General features: G+C 37.0%; 1 protein-coding gene across 3 annotated transcripts in view; it reads left to right on the forward strand.

Annotated features, from left to right (window-relative positions):
- DNAH7 (dynein axonemal heavy chain 7) overlaps positions 1 to 15710 on the forward strand; it is a 108552-nt gene that overhangs the window by 16762 nt on the left and 76080 nt on the right. For all 3 annotated transcript variants that reach the window (XR_009744020.1, XM_061457043.1, XM_061457034.1), the window contains exons 13-19: positions 297 to 424; positions 603 to 681; positions 5344 to 5568; positions 6384 to 6530; positions 7125 to 7810; positions 9709 to 9895; positions 14380 to 14573. Coding sequence is in view for 2 of the 3 variants with exons in the window: in XM_061457043.1 (XP_061313027.1) it covers positions 297 to 424; positions 603 to 681; positions 5344 to 5568; positions 6384 to 6530; positions 7125 to 7810; positions 9709 to 9895; positions 14380 to 14573 (1646 nt within the window). In the remaining variant the exon portion in view is untranslated. The remainder of the gene's footprint in view (positions 1 to 296; positions 425 to 602; positions 682 to 5343; positions 5569 to 6383; positions 6531 to 7124; positions 7811 to 9708; positions 9896 to 14379; positions 14574 to 15710) is intronic.

Here is a 15710-nt window from a genome sequence, read left to right on the forward strand (position 1 = left end):
AGACAACATTCCCTGCTCTTCATTTATGTAGATGCCCTTCATTTTTGAGGAATTAGATTTTTCTTGTTAATGTCAAAAGCAATAGAGGTAAGATTTAGGTGAAGTTTGATGTACAAATACAGAACAGTTACTTGCAACTGTGGCTTTTTCTTTCCCTTCTTCACTTGAAAGTTTGAAAAGTATTTTATGGTTTAACTAAATTACTAGATGAGATCCCTGGTATTCTGCTTATGACAGTGAGAGAAAACAGGTAAAAGCTCTTCAGTGTTCTGACACCTGTTGTATTTGTATTGCAGCGCCTCCGTCTAGGATTGTTTGAATTGCATTGTGATGATTTAATAAATACTTTGGGAAGGCGAGCAGAAAATATTCGTGAAAAAGTGATTTCCAAAATGCTTGACGATCTTCAAGACATAAATATGAGGTAACTCCCAAACGGAAAATGTCTATTGAAATGCATTTAATTTTGTTTACACTGTTGAATCTTTTTAATTTTCAAAGGATGTGTTGATCTTGTTTCTGCTGTTATAAATGTATGTGATTGGTCCAAGGATGATTAAAACAAAACACAAGTGCCAAACTGTTTTTGATGTATTTTTCAGACTATGTGATGAGTATGAGAGAATATCAGAAAAAGCCCTTTCTCTTCCGGCTAACACGCAGGAACTAATGGAGCTTAAGGTACTCTTCTTTTTTCATGAGTCCAAGATACAAGTAGCTACTAATACTTTTGCTCTGGCCTTAAGCAGTTAAGATACGCAGGTTACCCCCTTTACAGGTATGATCCTGGCCTTGTTAAAGTCACTGGTGTCACTGTGTCTTTTATTGCAAAATAAAAAAGGACAGGTCTTTGGCCATGAGGCTGAATGTCATATCCTGGCCCTTATACATAACAGTTAAACTAGTTTTTCCCCACCAAAACACCATGGCTGTGATCAGACTGCCAATTTGGAGTAGTTCACTGTCTGTGCTATCACTCTTGCATTATTGGCAAGAGTGCCATTTAGCATGGACCAAAGTCCTGTAGAGTGGCTTCTTCAAAGTAGGGGGTGTGCAGCCCAGAGGGTGCACAAGGTGATCCATTGAAGTATATGACTTAATAGTATTTACTTCTTATCTAAAAAAGTGAGAAAGAAATTGAGCTTTACCAATATTTGATCTCATCTATGTGTCAGAGGGTCCTGTGTCACGTACATATGTGAGGTTTCCTGAAGAAAGAGTGGGTGTTCCACAGCGAAAGGGGATTCACAGTGGCACCCTCAGTTCTTCACTTGCTGTCAATGTATTACCATATATTGCAGTTTGCCTGCCCAGTTAAATAGATTTGTGGATTATGTTACCTAGTTTTAATTAACCTAACTCTCACAAAATGGGCAACTGGCTTAAAAAGATCATTATAGAATCATAGAATGGTTTGGGTTGGAAGGGACCTCAGAGGTCATCTAGTTCCAACCCTCCTGCCAAGGGCAGGGACACCTCCTGCTAGATCAGGTTGTTCAAAGCACCATCCAGCCTGGCCTTGAACTTCTAGGGATGGGGCAGCCACCCCTAGACAGCTTCTCCAGGCAACCTGTTCCTGTGCCTCATCACCCTCACAGTAAAATGCCCTCAAAGAAACTGTAGATTGAAGATAATACTGATAATGTGAGCACAAGTGATCGAGAAAGCGTCAGAGCTGATGCTTCTATCCCTAATACGAGCCCTGCATTGTCCACATTACAAAGTAAAAATGATGGTTCTAATCAGATTTGACTAGTTGGCAAAAAAAAACCCCAAACCAAATTGGAATTATCAGCCAGAGTATTTGAAGTATGAGTTCACATTTGCTATTGTTAATGATGAACTTTGCCTAAAATGTCTCTTGTGCCTTGAGACATTGGTTAATGATAGCATGAAATCATCACACTTAGCAAAACATGTAAAAACTAAGCATCTGGCTCATGAAAAGAAACCTCTACAGTTTTTCAGTGATGTTTCAAGTCATGCTATACTTAATCCAGTACTCTAGAAAATGTAACCATCCGTGCTAGAAGACTCAGAAGCCTCTTTTTACTCTATGGTAAGAGAAAAAAGTACATACCACTGGGGAAGCATTTGTTCTTCTTGCTATCTGAATAGCTGAAATAATACATGAAAAACAGTATGGTGACAAACTCAAGTGCATTTCTGTTGGAAGGCACATAGAAAACATTGCTGAAGATTTGTAGAAACAAGTATTTGAACAAGTTATGCAGTGTGGAGATCTGCTGTACAGCTGGGTGAAAGTACAGGGGTTTATTATGTGTCAGTTTATGGTATTTGCTAGATTCTGTTTCAATAATGACATACATGAAGAACTACCTTTTTCTGAGCCACTTAAAGATGAGTTATGTATTTCTCTTTAACGGAATACAAGTGTTCCTAATTTTGCTGACCTACTGGCAAGTGGCTGTCAGTAACATGTTACCTTGCAGATATTTTGGTAAAATAATGACAATCTGTCATTCGGGGTGCAGGTGGCATCTTTCAGAATGAGTGAGAAATGAACTGCTTTTCAAAAGAAAATCCTGCTTTGGAGAGAGAATTTTGAAAATAGATGTTTGAAAATGCTTCCATTGTTATGTGATTTTGTTGCTGAAAACTGTGCCGCTCCTCCACCCCCCATACCTGTACACTTTAAAAGCTTGGTAACACAATTTTCTGAGCTGTTTTAGTGGGGTTTGAGTGCATTTGTTAAAAATGCAACACTTCCCAGTTAGTTTGCAAGAACAACTGAGTGGCGGCAGGGAAGATAGAAATTTGCTAGATTAAGCGTTTGCATAATTGGTGGATGGGATCACAATTTATTAAGCACAGCCAATGACGCAATTCTTCCATTTGGATCTGTGTATCTTTGAGGGTTGTTTTTTTGTTTTTTTTTGTTTTTTTTTATTATGACAGCCACTAAAACATATTGAAATAAACTGAACTTAGAACAAGACCTTTGAATCTCTGAATCTCAAAGTATTAGATAAAGCACATTTGATCATATTGCTTTCATTAGATATATTATTAATAATAGTTTTATTAATATTCAATGTATTCCTTTAATCTTCATGTAATCCTTATTTAATTTCTATTGTGCATGCTTTTTTGTGTACACAATATGTTAGTACAGTAAAAACTAAGCATCTGGCTCATGAAGAGAAACCACTACAGTTTTTCAGTGGTGTTTCTCAAGTGAGGTTTGCTAAAACGTGTTTATAATATATATATATATATATGTGTATCATATATGATATATGCATTGCTTTCCTGGTAGAACAAGTGAGCTTTTCACTATAGTGTGTGAGTGTATACCTGTAAATAAATACAGATATGTTGGGGGTCCATGATGAAAGAGTCCTTGCTGGCAAGAATGTGTGATCAAGAACACTGGAGACCATTCCTGTGGGGGAGCATGCTAGCAAGCAGTGTGGCTGGCTGGAACAGTGATTGAGCCTGTTAGCAATATACATATTTAGTTAGTAATATAGATATTACCTAGAAGTTTTTTCACTCATTTTCAGGAAGCAATGTGTTTGTAAATGATAGCTCGGAATAAGTGCATGGTTGTATTTCTATCCCCATCTGCCTATTGCAACCAGCTAGCAAGTTATTTCTGTAGTGCGGGCAACATGCCAATAGAATTAAATTAAGACTGTGTGTTTTTCAGGCTTCTGAACAGATAGCGTAGTCAAACAGCAAATACCCCTTAGTTCTCCTAAATTAAATTCAAGTAATTAAATTACATGTGGAACACTCCAAATATTCATTCCTAATATTCTAAACTAATTAAAGAGTTGAAACCTGAGGTGCATGGAACTTTAGTATGTATTTAATAATTAATTTCTTCATGAGAAAACTTTAAAAAACACTCATTGGCAAGTTGTACTAAGTAATTTTACCTTTACATCCTTTGTTAAATGATGATTTAAAATTTAGCAGGTGTAGGGTTTGCAGTTTGATAACTGTAAAATCCCATCGCACTTACAAATACTACTTTTGTAATCAAAACCCTGCTGTTTCTTTGATGTATTCTAACTTCAGATCAGCAAAGCACTTATATTTGCACTTGAAAGGTAGTGTGACTTAGTCTCTTGCTGTTCAGCAATGTTCTGATGTATGTGCCCACTATTAAATGTGTGGAATGTAGAAATGTGCTGAAAATAAATCGAGTTTCTGAGTGGTTGGATAAATTTGTGTCCGAGTGATTTGAACTTTTGCTTAAAGTTTATCATGGAATATACTGAAGTAACTTTTTCAAGTAAAAAGTAAAATCTTTAGATGTTGAACTGTGTGCTGAGAGTATGGCACTATGCTATAATTTTGTGTTGGAGAATAAACAAATTGCATGTAATCATGGGTAGTATATAATAAAAGTACCAGCGTGAAACCCCTTCTAATAGTTTTTCCGTCTGATTGCTGAAAAGTTTTAATAGTCTTTGGGGATTCTTTTACTAGCCAAATATTCTCTTGATCTATACCAATGAGTATATTCTGAAGCATGGAAACTGCTGTTACAAGAGCGAAAGTGTAGATTTGCTGGACAATTTATCCCTACCTAAAAAGCCTTTCCAGTGATGTCACGTCGTCATCATTTAAAAATTTTCTATATGTTCAATTGATGAATATCAAGTAGTATTTACATATACTGGTATACTATTGATCTGTCCAATTGGCCAACATTTTTACTAATACAGCTCTTGTTAAGAATGTTTCAGGGTGCTTCATAAAGGATTATAGTTTAAACTGGTCTGTGTTGTCGTTCTAAGAGTGCCATACAGAACACTATGTGTGTCAGTGCAGTTTACTACCATCTCTTGAGATCTGAAAGAACAGTGTAATTTTTATTTTAATTATACTGAGCAGTACAGTGGATGCTTATATTCCTTACATTCTTACTGATAGGGAAGACCTAATTTTACATTGGGCCATGCGGTACTTCCCTTTCTGAAGTGTGTCATTCTTTTCTCTTGTGGTTATTATACTGATTTTTTGCCAGTAGCAAAATGTTTTCTTTCCCAAACCTGCAGCACTTACAACAGGCTGTCTGGATTGGCTTCCATTACTCCAAACCTTTGTGCATGCAGCTTCACCCATTCTTTGGAGTTTTATTCAATAAAATAGCTAGTAGGGCAGTTGTATTAAAAATCTGTATGCTTTTAAAATGGCTAGTACCATGCTGTTCTGAATAAACACCTTTTCAGGTCATGTTTTTTTCAAATTTATTTAATTTTCCTTGTAAAAAATTGGCTTTTAAAGTTTAGTTATTAACTATTTCATGCCTTATTTTGTCATTAAATGATATAAAAAAAGTCTTGATTTTTAATTTATATTCCCCAGGACGCTGTTAAGAACATACAAACGTGTGACTTAATTGAATTGGAGCAGAAATTAGTGGATGCTGTAAAATACATTGTTTTCCTGGTAGATTGCATCAGCTTTTCACCAGCAGACATTCGACTGAACAGTAGTGTTTTTCAGTGGCATGATCGAATGCCAGCTATCTTTGAAGACCACAGGAAGATAGTTGAAGAAAAAACTGTGCAGTTTCAAGGAGAGCTTAAGGTTTGTGATGACAATATTTTAAAAGTCCTTGAGCTCCTAATTTTGGATGCTGTATAGGACATGGCATAATGGATTGAATAACCACTTTTGTTTTCCCGTACATTTTTAAAAGAAGTTTGAAGTAGATAGTTTTGTATTATTCTTGGTACTAACTAATCTTTCCAGCTTGCCACTCGTTTCTTTTTCACATATCCATGAGTACTGCAAGAGAAGCCGCATCTTCTTACATTTTGTACTCTGGAAGCTATTTGGTGACAGAACTCCCAGCAATGTTGATGAAAGTTGTCTGTATATGACATAGTAAAATTCAGATACATCCTTTAAAGACATATGGCTTAAATCAAGCCATATATAAGCAGTCCCTTTAAAGTCAGTGGCAGGATATGAAATTTTTGTGATAGCTCAGAAAACTGCCAAACAAATCTTGCATTTATTTCTAAGTGTGATTTTGCTGTTAAGGTAGTTTTGTAACGTAAGTGCATCTTGATCTGGACTGGTTTATATGTTTTTATTTTTTAAACTGTTACACTTTACCTGCATTTCTGATCCCAGAAAATAGAAATTTTTGTGGCCGACTATATCCTATGACACAGAACCCTCTGTCAGCCCAATAAATAACTATAGATAACAGCAGGAGACGGGGCAAATTCTGTTATTAGAGTGGAATAGATACTCATGCAAATATGTTGGATATCTTGGATATTCTTTAAGTATAAAGTGTCCTACTGTAGCAAATCAGAATAGTTATTCCTTTTTTTACAGAATTTATTGTGATTTTTTTAAAATGGGTCTGTGTTTGCTTGATGTTTAATTAGATGCACTGTCAGCAATTTTCTGAGGAACTAGAAAGCTACGCTAAGCAGGTTGAAGAATTTAGCACATTTGGAGATGTTCAGAAACTCGACAAGTATTTGAAGAAAGCTCAAGCATTAAATGCAAAATTGGATGTTGCTGGTGAAAAGGTACATGTTATAGTCGAATATAGTCCAATAGTATAAATTATAAATTTTAATATTTGTGTTATCAGAATCATCAGTTTGCTTATTACTGCTGTTACTGAGATGTGGCAAAATAATTCTTAATTCAGTTATAAAATACATGCTTTATGATTTAAACTGCAAATTTACTGAGCACAGTGATTTGTTACTATGTGGTCTTGCGTTAATATGGCAGCACTTTGCATAATGAAAGAGTGAATTAAGTTTACATGGGTTTGCGTAGAAATTATAATTTTATGTACTTGGAAGTGCAATTCCTGATGCTCAGTATTACCTCCCATCTGTTAAAGCCTTCATGGTAATGCAAATTCTAGTGGAATAGCCAGGTACCATTTTTAATCTGTAAGCATATTCCTCTATTGACTAGCATGAATGCTGAGCTGTTACTGTTAGTTTGCTTTGACTGCAGTCAGTGGCAGCAATTATAGTTGCTGGTTTAGTAACTCAAAACTTAATTTGAAGCTTGTTGAAGACACCAGAAAACCTCCCTAATCCCTGTTGTAACAACCTGGTATCACAGACAGCTTTGTATTTCACCCCTCATTTATATTTCAACAGATGGATCAGTTTAATTCAGAAGAAGAGTCCTTTGGATGGCCAGTATCTCAGTTCCCTCAGCATAGAAGCATCCGGAATACTCTTGCTCCATATCTTTGTCTCTATGATATGGCTGTTGAATTCAACAGAAAACATGAAGGCTGGACAGAGGGATCATTTGCAGAAGTGGATGCAGACAAAGTAGAAGCAGATGTAGGAAGCTACTGGCAGGGACTGTATAAACTAGAAAAATCCTTCCAAAATTCTCCAAATGCATTAGCAATAACAAGACAGGTTAGATCAAAAGTAGAGGAATTCAAACACAATATTCCTCTAATCCAGGTGATTTGTAATCCTGGTTTGCAAGAAAGGCACTGGAAAGAGATGTCAAAAATTGTTGGTTTACCACTGTCTCCTTCTGAAGACTCAAATCTCTTGTCATATATTAACATGAATCTTGAACCATACCTGGAAAAGTTTGAGACCATCAGTGAAACAGCCAGCAAAGAGCATTCACTTGAGATGGCTTTAGTGAAAATGATTTCTGAATGGGGTGAAATGGAGTTCAGTCTCCATATCTATCGAGACACGGGAAGCTATATTTTGTCATCTGTGGATGATATTCAGCTGTTACTGGATGATCACATTGTCAAAACTCAGACTATGAGAGGCTCTCCGTTTGTTAAGCCTTATGAAACGAGAATAAGGTATTTTTTTTTGTTTTTCTAATAGTCACCAAGTAGTGTTACCAAATAAGAAATCTTTTCTGCTTCATCTGGAGGGGCTTCAGTTGATTTTATTTATCCCCTCAAGCAGTGAATTAATCTCGTTTTGAAAGGGTAAAGCTTTAGTCACCGACATGCTGTTTAATCCCATAAAGATGATTTTGGAAAAAAAGTCTTTTAATTAATATGGGAAGTGCTAATGCATTGGAGAGGTTACTAAACATTTTTAACATGCTCTGGTACTTAAGGTACTACATGCATCATACCATTATATTTGTTTTACCAGGTGAAAGATAACTGAGGTGTAAAAGGAAAGGTTCTAGACTAAGAGAATATAGTCTAAGCTTCCTACCTAAATTATAAAACTGCTGAATCTTTTAGCTCTTCATTAAAAATATTCGGTCTTATGTAAGGAGATAAAGAAAATGAAGACAAATATCGGCAGAGTGATGAAAGGTTATATTTTATTTTTTTTAATGCAGAAAATTAAATTCTAAAACTTAGCATTGCTTGTTAAAATTTCCATACTTCCATCTTTGAGCATAGATTTTAATCTGGTTTTATCTCTTTCACCTGAAGTTGGGCTATAGTTATTTAGTTATATAGGTACCTCCAAACTCCTATTAACCTGCAGAAATGCTATTTCAGATTTTAGCACGTGTTAATAAATATGAATATATATGTACCTATACAGACATGTACTTTCCAATAGCATTATTAAGTGAATGCAAAGCATTAATTCTCTAATTACTACTCTACTATAGTGTAAGACTTCCTTTCTTATTATTGTTAAATGGTAGGTTTTCCCTATGAAAAAGAGGAAGCACGCCTCGGTAATTTCATCAAGAGTTGTTTGGTGACAGCATTTTTAATAATGTAAGCTATTACTGTTAATTCAGACTTTGAGATCTAGGCAATAACAGAATGGTTGCTTTTCTCAATAACCCAACAAAGCAGGTAGAATTCTGGATTGCTGCCAGAGATTATTCCAAATTCCTCATCTTCATTATGGTGCATTTTTGGTGGAAGCAAATTAACTGAGCTGCCTAACTTACCTCTTGGAAAGCTGCATTTTTCTCTAGCTCTTGGTAAAAGCAAAATCAACAGAGGCGATTACTGTAGACTTCTTGTGCAGGAAATCAGGCTAGGTGAATATAATTTCTGTTGGTATCTTAAAACATACCTGTTGTACTTGCTGAATATGCAAATTTCCAAAAAGACTATAGCAGTCTGCTGGTGTGGCTTAATACTAGCTAACAATTACCATGCAACCGCTTGCTCACTTCCCCCTGCTCCTCAATGGAACGGGGAGGAGAATCAGAAAAAAGATAAAACCCATGAGTTGAGATAAGAGCAGTTTAATAATTAAAATAAGGTATAATATACTGCTACCACCAATAATAATAATGAAAAGGGAAATAACAAAAAGAGAGATAAAATAAACCAAAACTCAAACAACAACAAACAACTCTGATGCATAATACAGTTGCTCACCAGGTGCTGACGGATACCCAGCCCACCCTGAGCAGCAATTCGGGTTTCCTGGTAACTCCCCCCAGTTCATATACTGGGCATGCTCTGGTACAGAATACCCCTTTGGCTAGTTCGGATCAGGTGTTCTGTCTCTGCTTCCTCCCAGCTTCCAGTGCCCCTCCTCACTGGCAGAGCATGAGACTGAAAAGACCTTGATCAGGTAAGTGCTACTGAGCAACAAGTAAAACATTGGGGTGTTATCAGCATTGTTCTCAGAGTGAAGACAAAAGCATAGCACTGCATCAGCTACTAGGAAGAAAATTAACTGTCCTGGATGAAACCAGGACAACTGAAAATGTTTTACAGGAAGTATCAATTCATGCATTTAAACTAATACTGTTTTATAGGGAATGGGAAGGAAAGCTGTTGTTGGTACAGGATATCCTGGATGAATGGCTGAAGGTACAGGCTACTTGGCTTTATTTGGAGCCAATTTTCAGTTCTCCCGACATCATGGCTCAGATGCCTGAAGAAAGTAGACGATTCACTACTGTGGTTAGGACATGGAAAGAAGTAATGAAATCAGTTTTAGAGGTAAGTACTGCTGTCCTAAGAATATAGAGTGAATTTGTAGTATGTTCTGATAACAGAGTAATCTGCTTTCTGTTTCATCTTAGCCTCCTTTCTTAGGTTCTTTAAAAAATGATTTTCCAGAACTGTTTCACATAGGACCATAGAAACACTGATTGGGACGGGCCACCACTGTTAGCCTGACTTGTTTCTGAAAGCAGAACTTTTGCCAGCACTACATGAGGTCAGCCACAGCATTGTGTAGCCAAATTTCAAAAATCTCCAAGGACAGACATTTCTTGGAATTACCTCCAGAGAATTCAGTGCTGCAGTACCTTCCTAGTGAATACTTTTTTTCTTAATGTCCACGCTGAACCTCCCAGGCAAAGATTTCTATCTATTGCCCCTTGTTGCACTGCTGAGAAGTTGGCTCTTCACTTTCCACTTGGAATCATAGAACAGTTTGGGTTGGAAAGGACCTTAAGATATCTAGTTCCAACCGCTCTGTCATGGGCCGGGACACCTCCCCCTAGATGATGTTGCACAAGGGTCTGTCCAGCCTGGTCTTGAATGCTGCCAGGGATGGAGTTTTTACCACTTCTTTGGGCAACCTGTTCACCAAGTTGAACAAGTCCAGCTCTCCCAGTGTCTTCTCATAGGGTGCATGGCCCTGTACCTGGGAAGGCATAACCCCATACATCAGTACAGATAAGGGCTGACCTTCTGGGAAGTAGCTCTGTGGAGAGGGTGTTGGTGGACCACAAGTTGTCCATGAGGCAGCTGTCTGCCCTTGTGGCTAAGGCCAGTGATAACCTGGGCTGCATTAGGAAGAGCATTGCCAGCAGGTTGAGAGAGGTGGTCCTCCCTCTACCCTGCCCTGGTGAGGCCACGTCTAGAGCACTGTGTCCAGTACTGATTGTTCCATTTGAAAAATGCTGTTTGCATATTGAATGATAGAGATGCCTCTGTAACTTTAAACTGTTTAGATATTTAACTTGCTTCAAAAGTACTATTCTCATCTACTGTAAATCCATACATAAGGCAATTTTCAGATGCTATTACTGCACATGCTTGGCAGTTCAAATGTTACTGTCTTGTCAGTCTGCTTTGACGCTTTCCAGAAGTTAGCATAGTTATTAGAATCAATTCGTAAGAATGTATTTTTGTTTCAGTAGTTAGATTTATATTTCTGGATACTGTGTGCTGAATGATCTCTTTTGAGAAAATCTTCAAATATTCAGTGCTAATTGAATACAAAGTATTTTTTAAATGTGATATGTGTTATCACTGCAGAAAAAAAGATGAATCTCTTTTTTGTACAGGAGAATGTAAATGCCAGACTAGAAGTTTAACAATCTCAAGTTGATTTTGGCTAAACAAGCAGGCATTGTTTTCCAGAAGATGGCAGTCTGTTTCCACAAATATAGTGCTTAATTTCATGGCTTAAAAGAATGCTCTTCCCCAATCTGTATGGATGGCCTTTCTTACATCATACAGCTAACTTGAGTCTGTCTGTGCTTTTTTGCATTGTACTATAAAATTGCTGTGTATTATAAAAATCCTCTATTTGCTTAGCTTTTCATCACAAATTTGAACAATCACACGTTATTCCTTAATTTTAAATACCTAGTTTAAGCAATGCATATTAATGAGGGTTAAGTTACTTAGTGATTTGCATACATTTAAAAAACTCTAGGATACTGAAGCTTTACTGTCTTTGTTGGGAAGAAAGAAAGAAAAAAATAGAGCCTGCATATGAGCCTATGATATGTTAAAAATTACATTTGGAAACTAGAGTTTGTGATGGTCTCTTAATAGGGTACTCAAATTACTTTTATACATTTGATTTATACTGTTTTCCTGATAGTTTTTTCCTTAATTGTCACTCACAGTATTGCAGACGAAGTAAGTAACACTGATGTTTCATAAGACTGAGAATGATGGCGTTACCTTTTTTTTTCTTCATGCCTTAGCAGAGCTGTAAATAGGAAATCTGTGTTGAGACATAAATTATTTTTTTTCCTGACTTTTTCTCATATGAAAGAGAAAACAAGCAGGAAGGCTTGCATTTATAAAACTGGCAACACAGCTTTGATGTGCTTTACCAGTTGCACTTAATTCTATTTGTTGATGATAAATAACACCAAGAAAGGGAACAAAACCTCTTTCTGCTGACAACATGTAGTTACACAGTTGCTTGTGCATAAAAAACTGTTTTAGAAAACCAATTATGAACTATATTTGTATACTGACAGCTTAATTGTCTATGTATAGATGAAAAGCGTATGTAGTTATTGAGTTTGGGTTTGGTGTGATGCAAGAGGCAAGTGACAGAAGGTAATGTAGTACAAAGGAACACTGCGATTATTGTATTAGGGTGGTGCACCCTCATGATGATCAGTTAGATAAACATACAATTCAGTAGGTTAGAAGTATATGTGTAACATGAGCAGGGAATTGAACCAATGCTGAAAGCACATTGTGAATAATTCAAAATCTTGTGAGTTTTTGAACTGAAGCTGAACTTGGAATTTATTATTAAATTCTCCAAACTGAAGCTGAACAGTAGTCAGGTTCTTGGGTCAGATCTGCATTGTCACCCTCTGAAGAGTTTATTTCTTATGGATAGATACCTTTTGCTCCTTCTGGGCTTTGCACAACTGTCTAGCCTGTCTCTCACCTCTCATCCTTTGCAGCCTGAGTCACCCATACTTCTGTTCTGTGAGACTCTTGTTCTGCAAACCCCATCAGAGACTTTTCTGAGTGGGGCATTCTATATTTGTAATGGTCTCTGACAAAACTGTTCAAAATGGAAATAGTCTGGATACATCTTTGATTTCTGCAGTCCATTGTTTGGAGTAGTCTTTGTCAGCAGTTCTTACAAGCCTTCAGTAGACTGACTAGTCTGCAATTCTCCCTACCAATCTCTTTGGTGTTTCTTATTGAATATACCTGTGTCTTTTTTAATCCTGGATACCATCTTCTATGGTGTGTACTTACAGGTGCAGACTCACTGGGCAAAACAGAGAGGATCTAGGAGTTCTAGTTAGCTATGTTTCCATCTCACCTATGGTCATTCCGGCCCCATATGGGGAAATGCACTGTGATTTAGGTGCTGATATGGCAGAAGGTGTACTCCCAGAATTTCAGAAGTTGAACAGGGGATTGGGGTTAATCACTCCCTGTTTCTTTGCCAGAACTTTGTAATTATAAAACATTACATACTGCAACATGAATGGGTTTGAATCAGTTCACAGTTAACAAGTCAGTTAATGTGTTGGCACAGGCCTGAACCAGAACTAAACCAGAACTGAATAAATTCAGTCACAGGTGAATCCAAGCCTACTGGAACTGAGTAGAAGCATTTGCTTGGTTTGGCTTCCACCATCATAAATCTGTATAATTTCCTCCTTTTCAGTGTGTGTAGCGTTTTGCTTCCCAAACCCCATACTTGGTGAGCAAGATTAAAAAATGCAATGATGATTATGCTATAAATTGATCATAAGGTCTATTAAATGCTAGTACCTGGTGTTCAGACAGCTGTATTGCTTTAAAGCCTCTTAGCTTGGAAACCTTTAGGTCTTTTGCAAAATCATTTTTTTATTTGTATTAACAGAAAACTTTCATCTTATGCAGTAGCTTTCATTTAATTTGAGAGGCTAATATGGAAAGCAGTAGAAAGCATTTGGAATGCACAATATGTCAATATACATTTTGTCATCGACACAGTGTATAAAGAAAAGAAACCCAGTGCTTATCCAGTAGTGTATATTGCCAGGTGTAAAAAAGAAATACTGTAATTTTTTTTTAAATTACTGTAAAAAGAAATAAAAATATAATTGATGTTCTTAAAGCAAGTATATCTTTCCTCATTTTGCTAGTGAAAACGTATGCAAGCAAGTAAATTAATTACGATCAGAAAATAGCTTTTTTCAGACTGGATTGCTAGTTGTTAGTACTGAAGTGTCAGTGTTGCTTGTGTACAACTTTGTCATTTCAATACTTATAATTTCAAATATATATTTATATACTTTATATGGAAGGAAAGCTCTTCTTTCTTTTTTTTTTGCATTGAACTCTGTGAGATGGTTACCACTTGAAAGATGGGGCTGCATTGTTGTCATGAAAGTACACTTTGAAACATCTTTCAAAACCTTTTAATTGTTCATGCTACTTAGTTGCATAATCCAGTTGTAATCCAATCAGTGTAAATTGATGTTGCTCCAACAGAATGATGGGAAATCTGTTGTTTGACTTGATTCTGTTTTGAAAATCATTTTCAACAGTAACAGTTTACGTTTTACAAAAAAATTATTGTAATACCAACTGCCAAACTAGTTTTCCAGTGAACCTTGCAATGAAGGTGGCTAGTAAATTGTAAACCTGGCAGTGGTTTGGGTAAAACAGAATTTGAAATAAAGGTTCTTTTTGCTTAAGAATTGCTGCAGTGCTTTTTGACTTACTTAAGAAGGCATTAACATTTTTATCTGGAATAATTTCTTTTCCAGGACAAGCACGTTCTGGCAGTAGCAGAAATGGACAGTATGTTGGAAAAACTGAGAAAGTGCAATGAATTTATGGAGCTAATTCTCAGAGGACTTAATGAATACCTGGAGAAGAAGCGTTTGTTTTTCCCAAGATTCTTTTTTTTATCTAATGATGAACTCCTTGAGATCCTTTCAGAGACCAAAGACCCTACTCGGTATAGTAATTTTTAATAGTTATATTTGTGACTCATGGTGCATGCAGGTAGTCTTGTCATATTGTTTTTCTGAGCCCAGAACTGGCTTTTTTCTCACTGAGGGTTGTGGCATTAAGTATCTGCTTGTTAGCTTTTATGATAGGTGAACGCAGAGTAATTTTTAATATGGGTAATTAAATTCAGTTGTTTTCTAACTAGTAACCCTTCCATACACTGGTTTTCAGAATCAGAAATCCACATAATAATTCATGGTAAAATGAACATGCTGATTTTTCCCACTAGAAAACCGAATATCACATGGAACTGCTGACCTGAGCTTTATCTTTTTAGGAGGAGTCCTAATTAAAGTATTTCAGAAGTTTTTTGCCAAGTTTTAACTCTTGCTGGGATTTCTACTCCCCAGCCACATTCAGGATTATACTGAATGAGTGTGTTAAAAAAAAAGCGTAACTCAGTATAAGCCTTTCTTATACTGAATTAACTCTGTGATGATTCCTGCAGAAGTGATCTTACACTTAGAGCCTTTGCTGTATGTGGAGAAACTCAGGTTTGATTCCCAGTATGCAGACTTAGAATCATAGAATCATAGAATAGTCAGGGTTGGAAAGGACCTTAAGATCATCAAGTTCTAACCCCCCTGCCGTGGGCAGGGACATCTCACACTAAACCATGTCACCCAAGGCCTCATCCAGCCTGGTCTTGAACACTGCCAGGGATGGAGCATTCACAACCTCCCTGGGCAACCTATTCCAGTGCTTCACCACCCTAACAGGAAAGAATTTCTTCCTTATATCCAGTCTAAACTTCCCCTAAGATTTAACCCGTTACCCCTTGTCCTATCACTACAGTCCCTAATGAAGAGTCCCTCTCCAGCATCCCTATAGGCCCCCTTCAGGTACTGGAAGGTTGCTATGAGGTCTCCACGCAGCCTTCTCTTCTCCAGGCTGAACAGCCCCAACTTTCTCAGCCTGTCTTCATATGGGAGGTGCTCCAGTCCCCTGATCATCCTCGTGGCCCTTCTCTGGACTTGTTCCAACAGTTCCATGTCCTTTTTATGTTGAGGACACCAGAACTGCGCACAGTATTTCAGGTGAGGTCTCACAAGAGCAAAGTAGAGGGGCAGGGTCACCTCCTTTG

The sequence above is a fragment of the Pezoporus flaviventris genome, unplaced genomic scaffold (genome assembly GCF_033815535.1).
Source record: "Pezoporus flaviventris isolate CSIRO_AGI_PZ_B2104156 unplaced genomic scaffold, CSIRO_AGI_Pfla_v1 ptg000001l, whole genome shotgun sequence".
Taxonomy (NCBI): domain Eukaryota; kingdom Metazoa; phylum Chordata; class Aves; order Psittaciformes; family Psittacidae; genus Pezoporus; species Pezoporus flaviventris.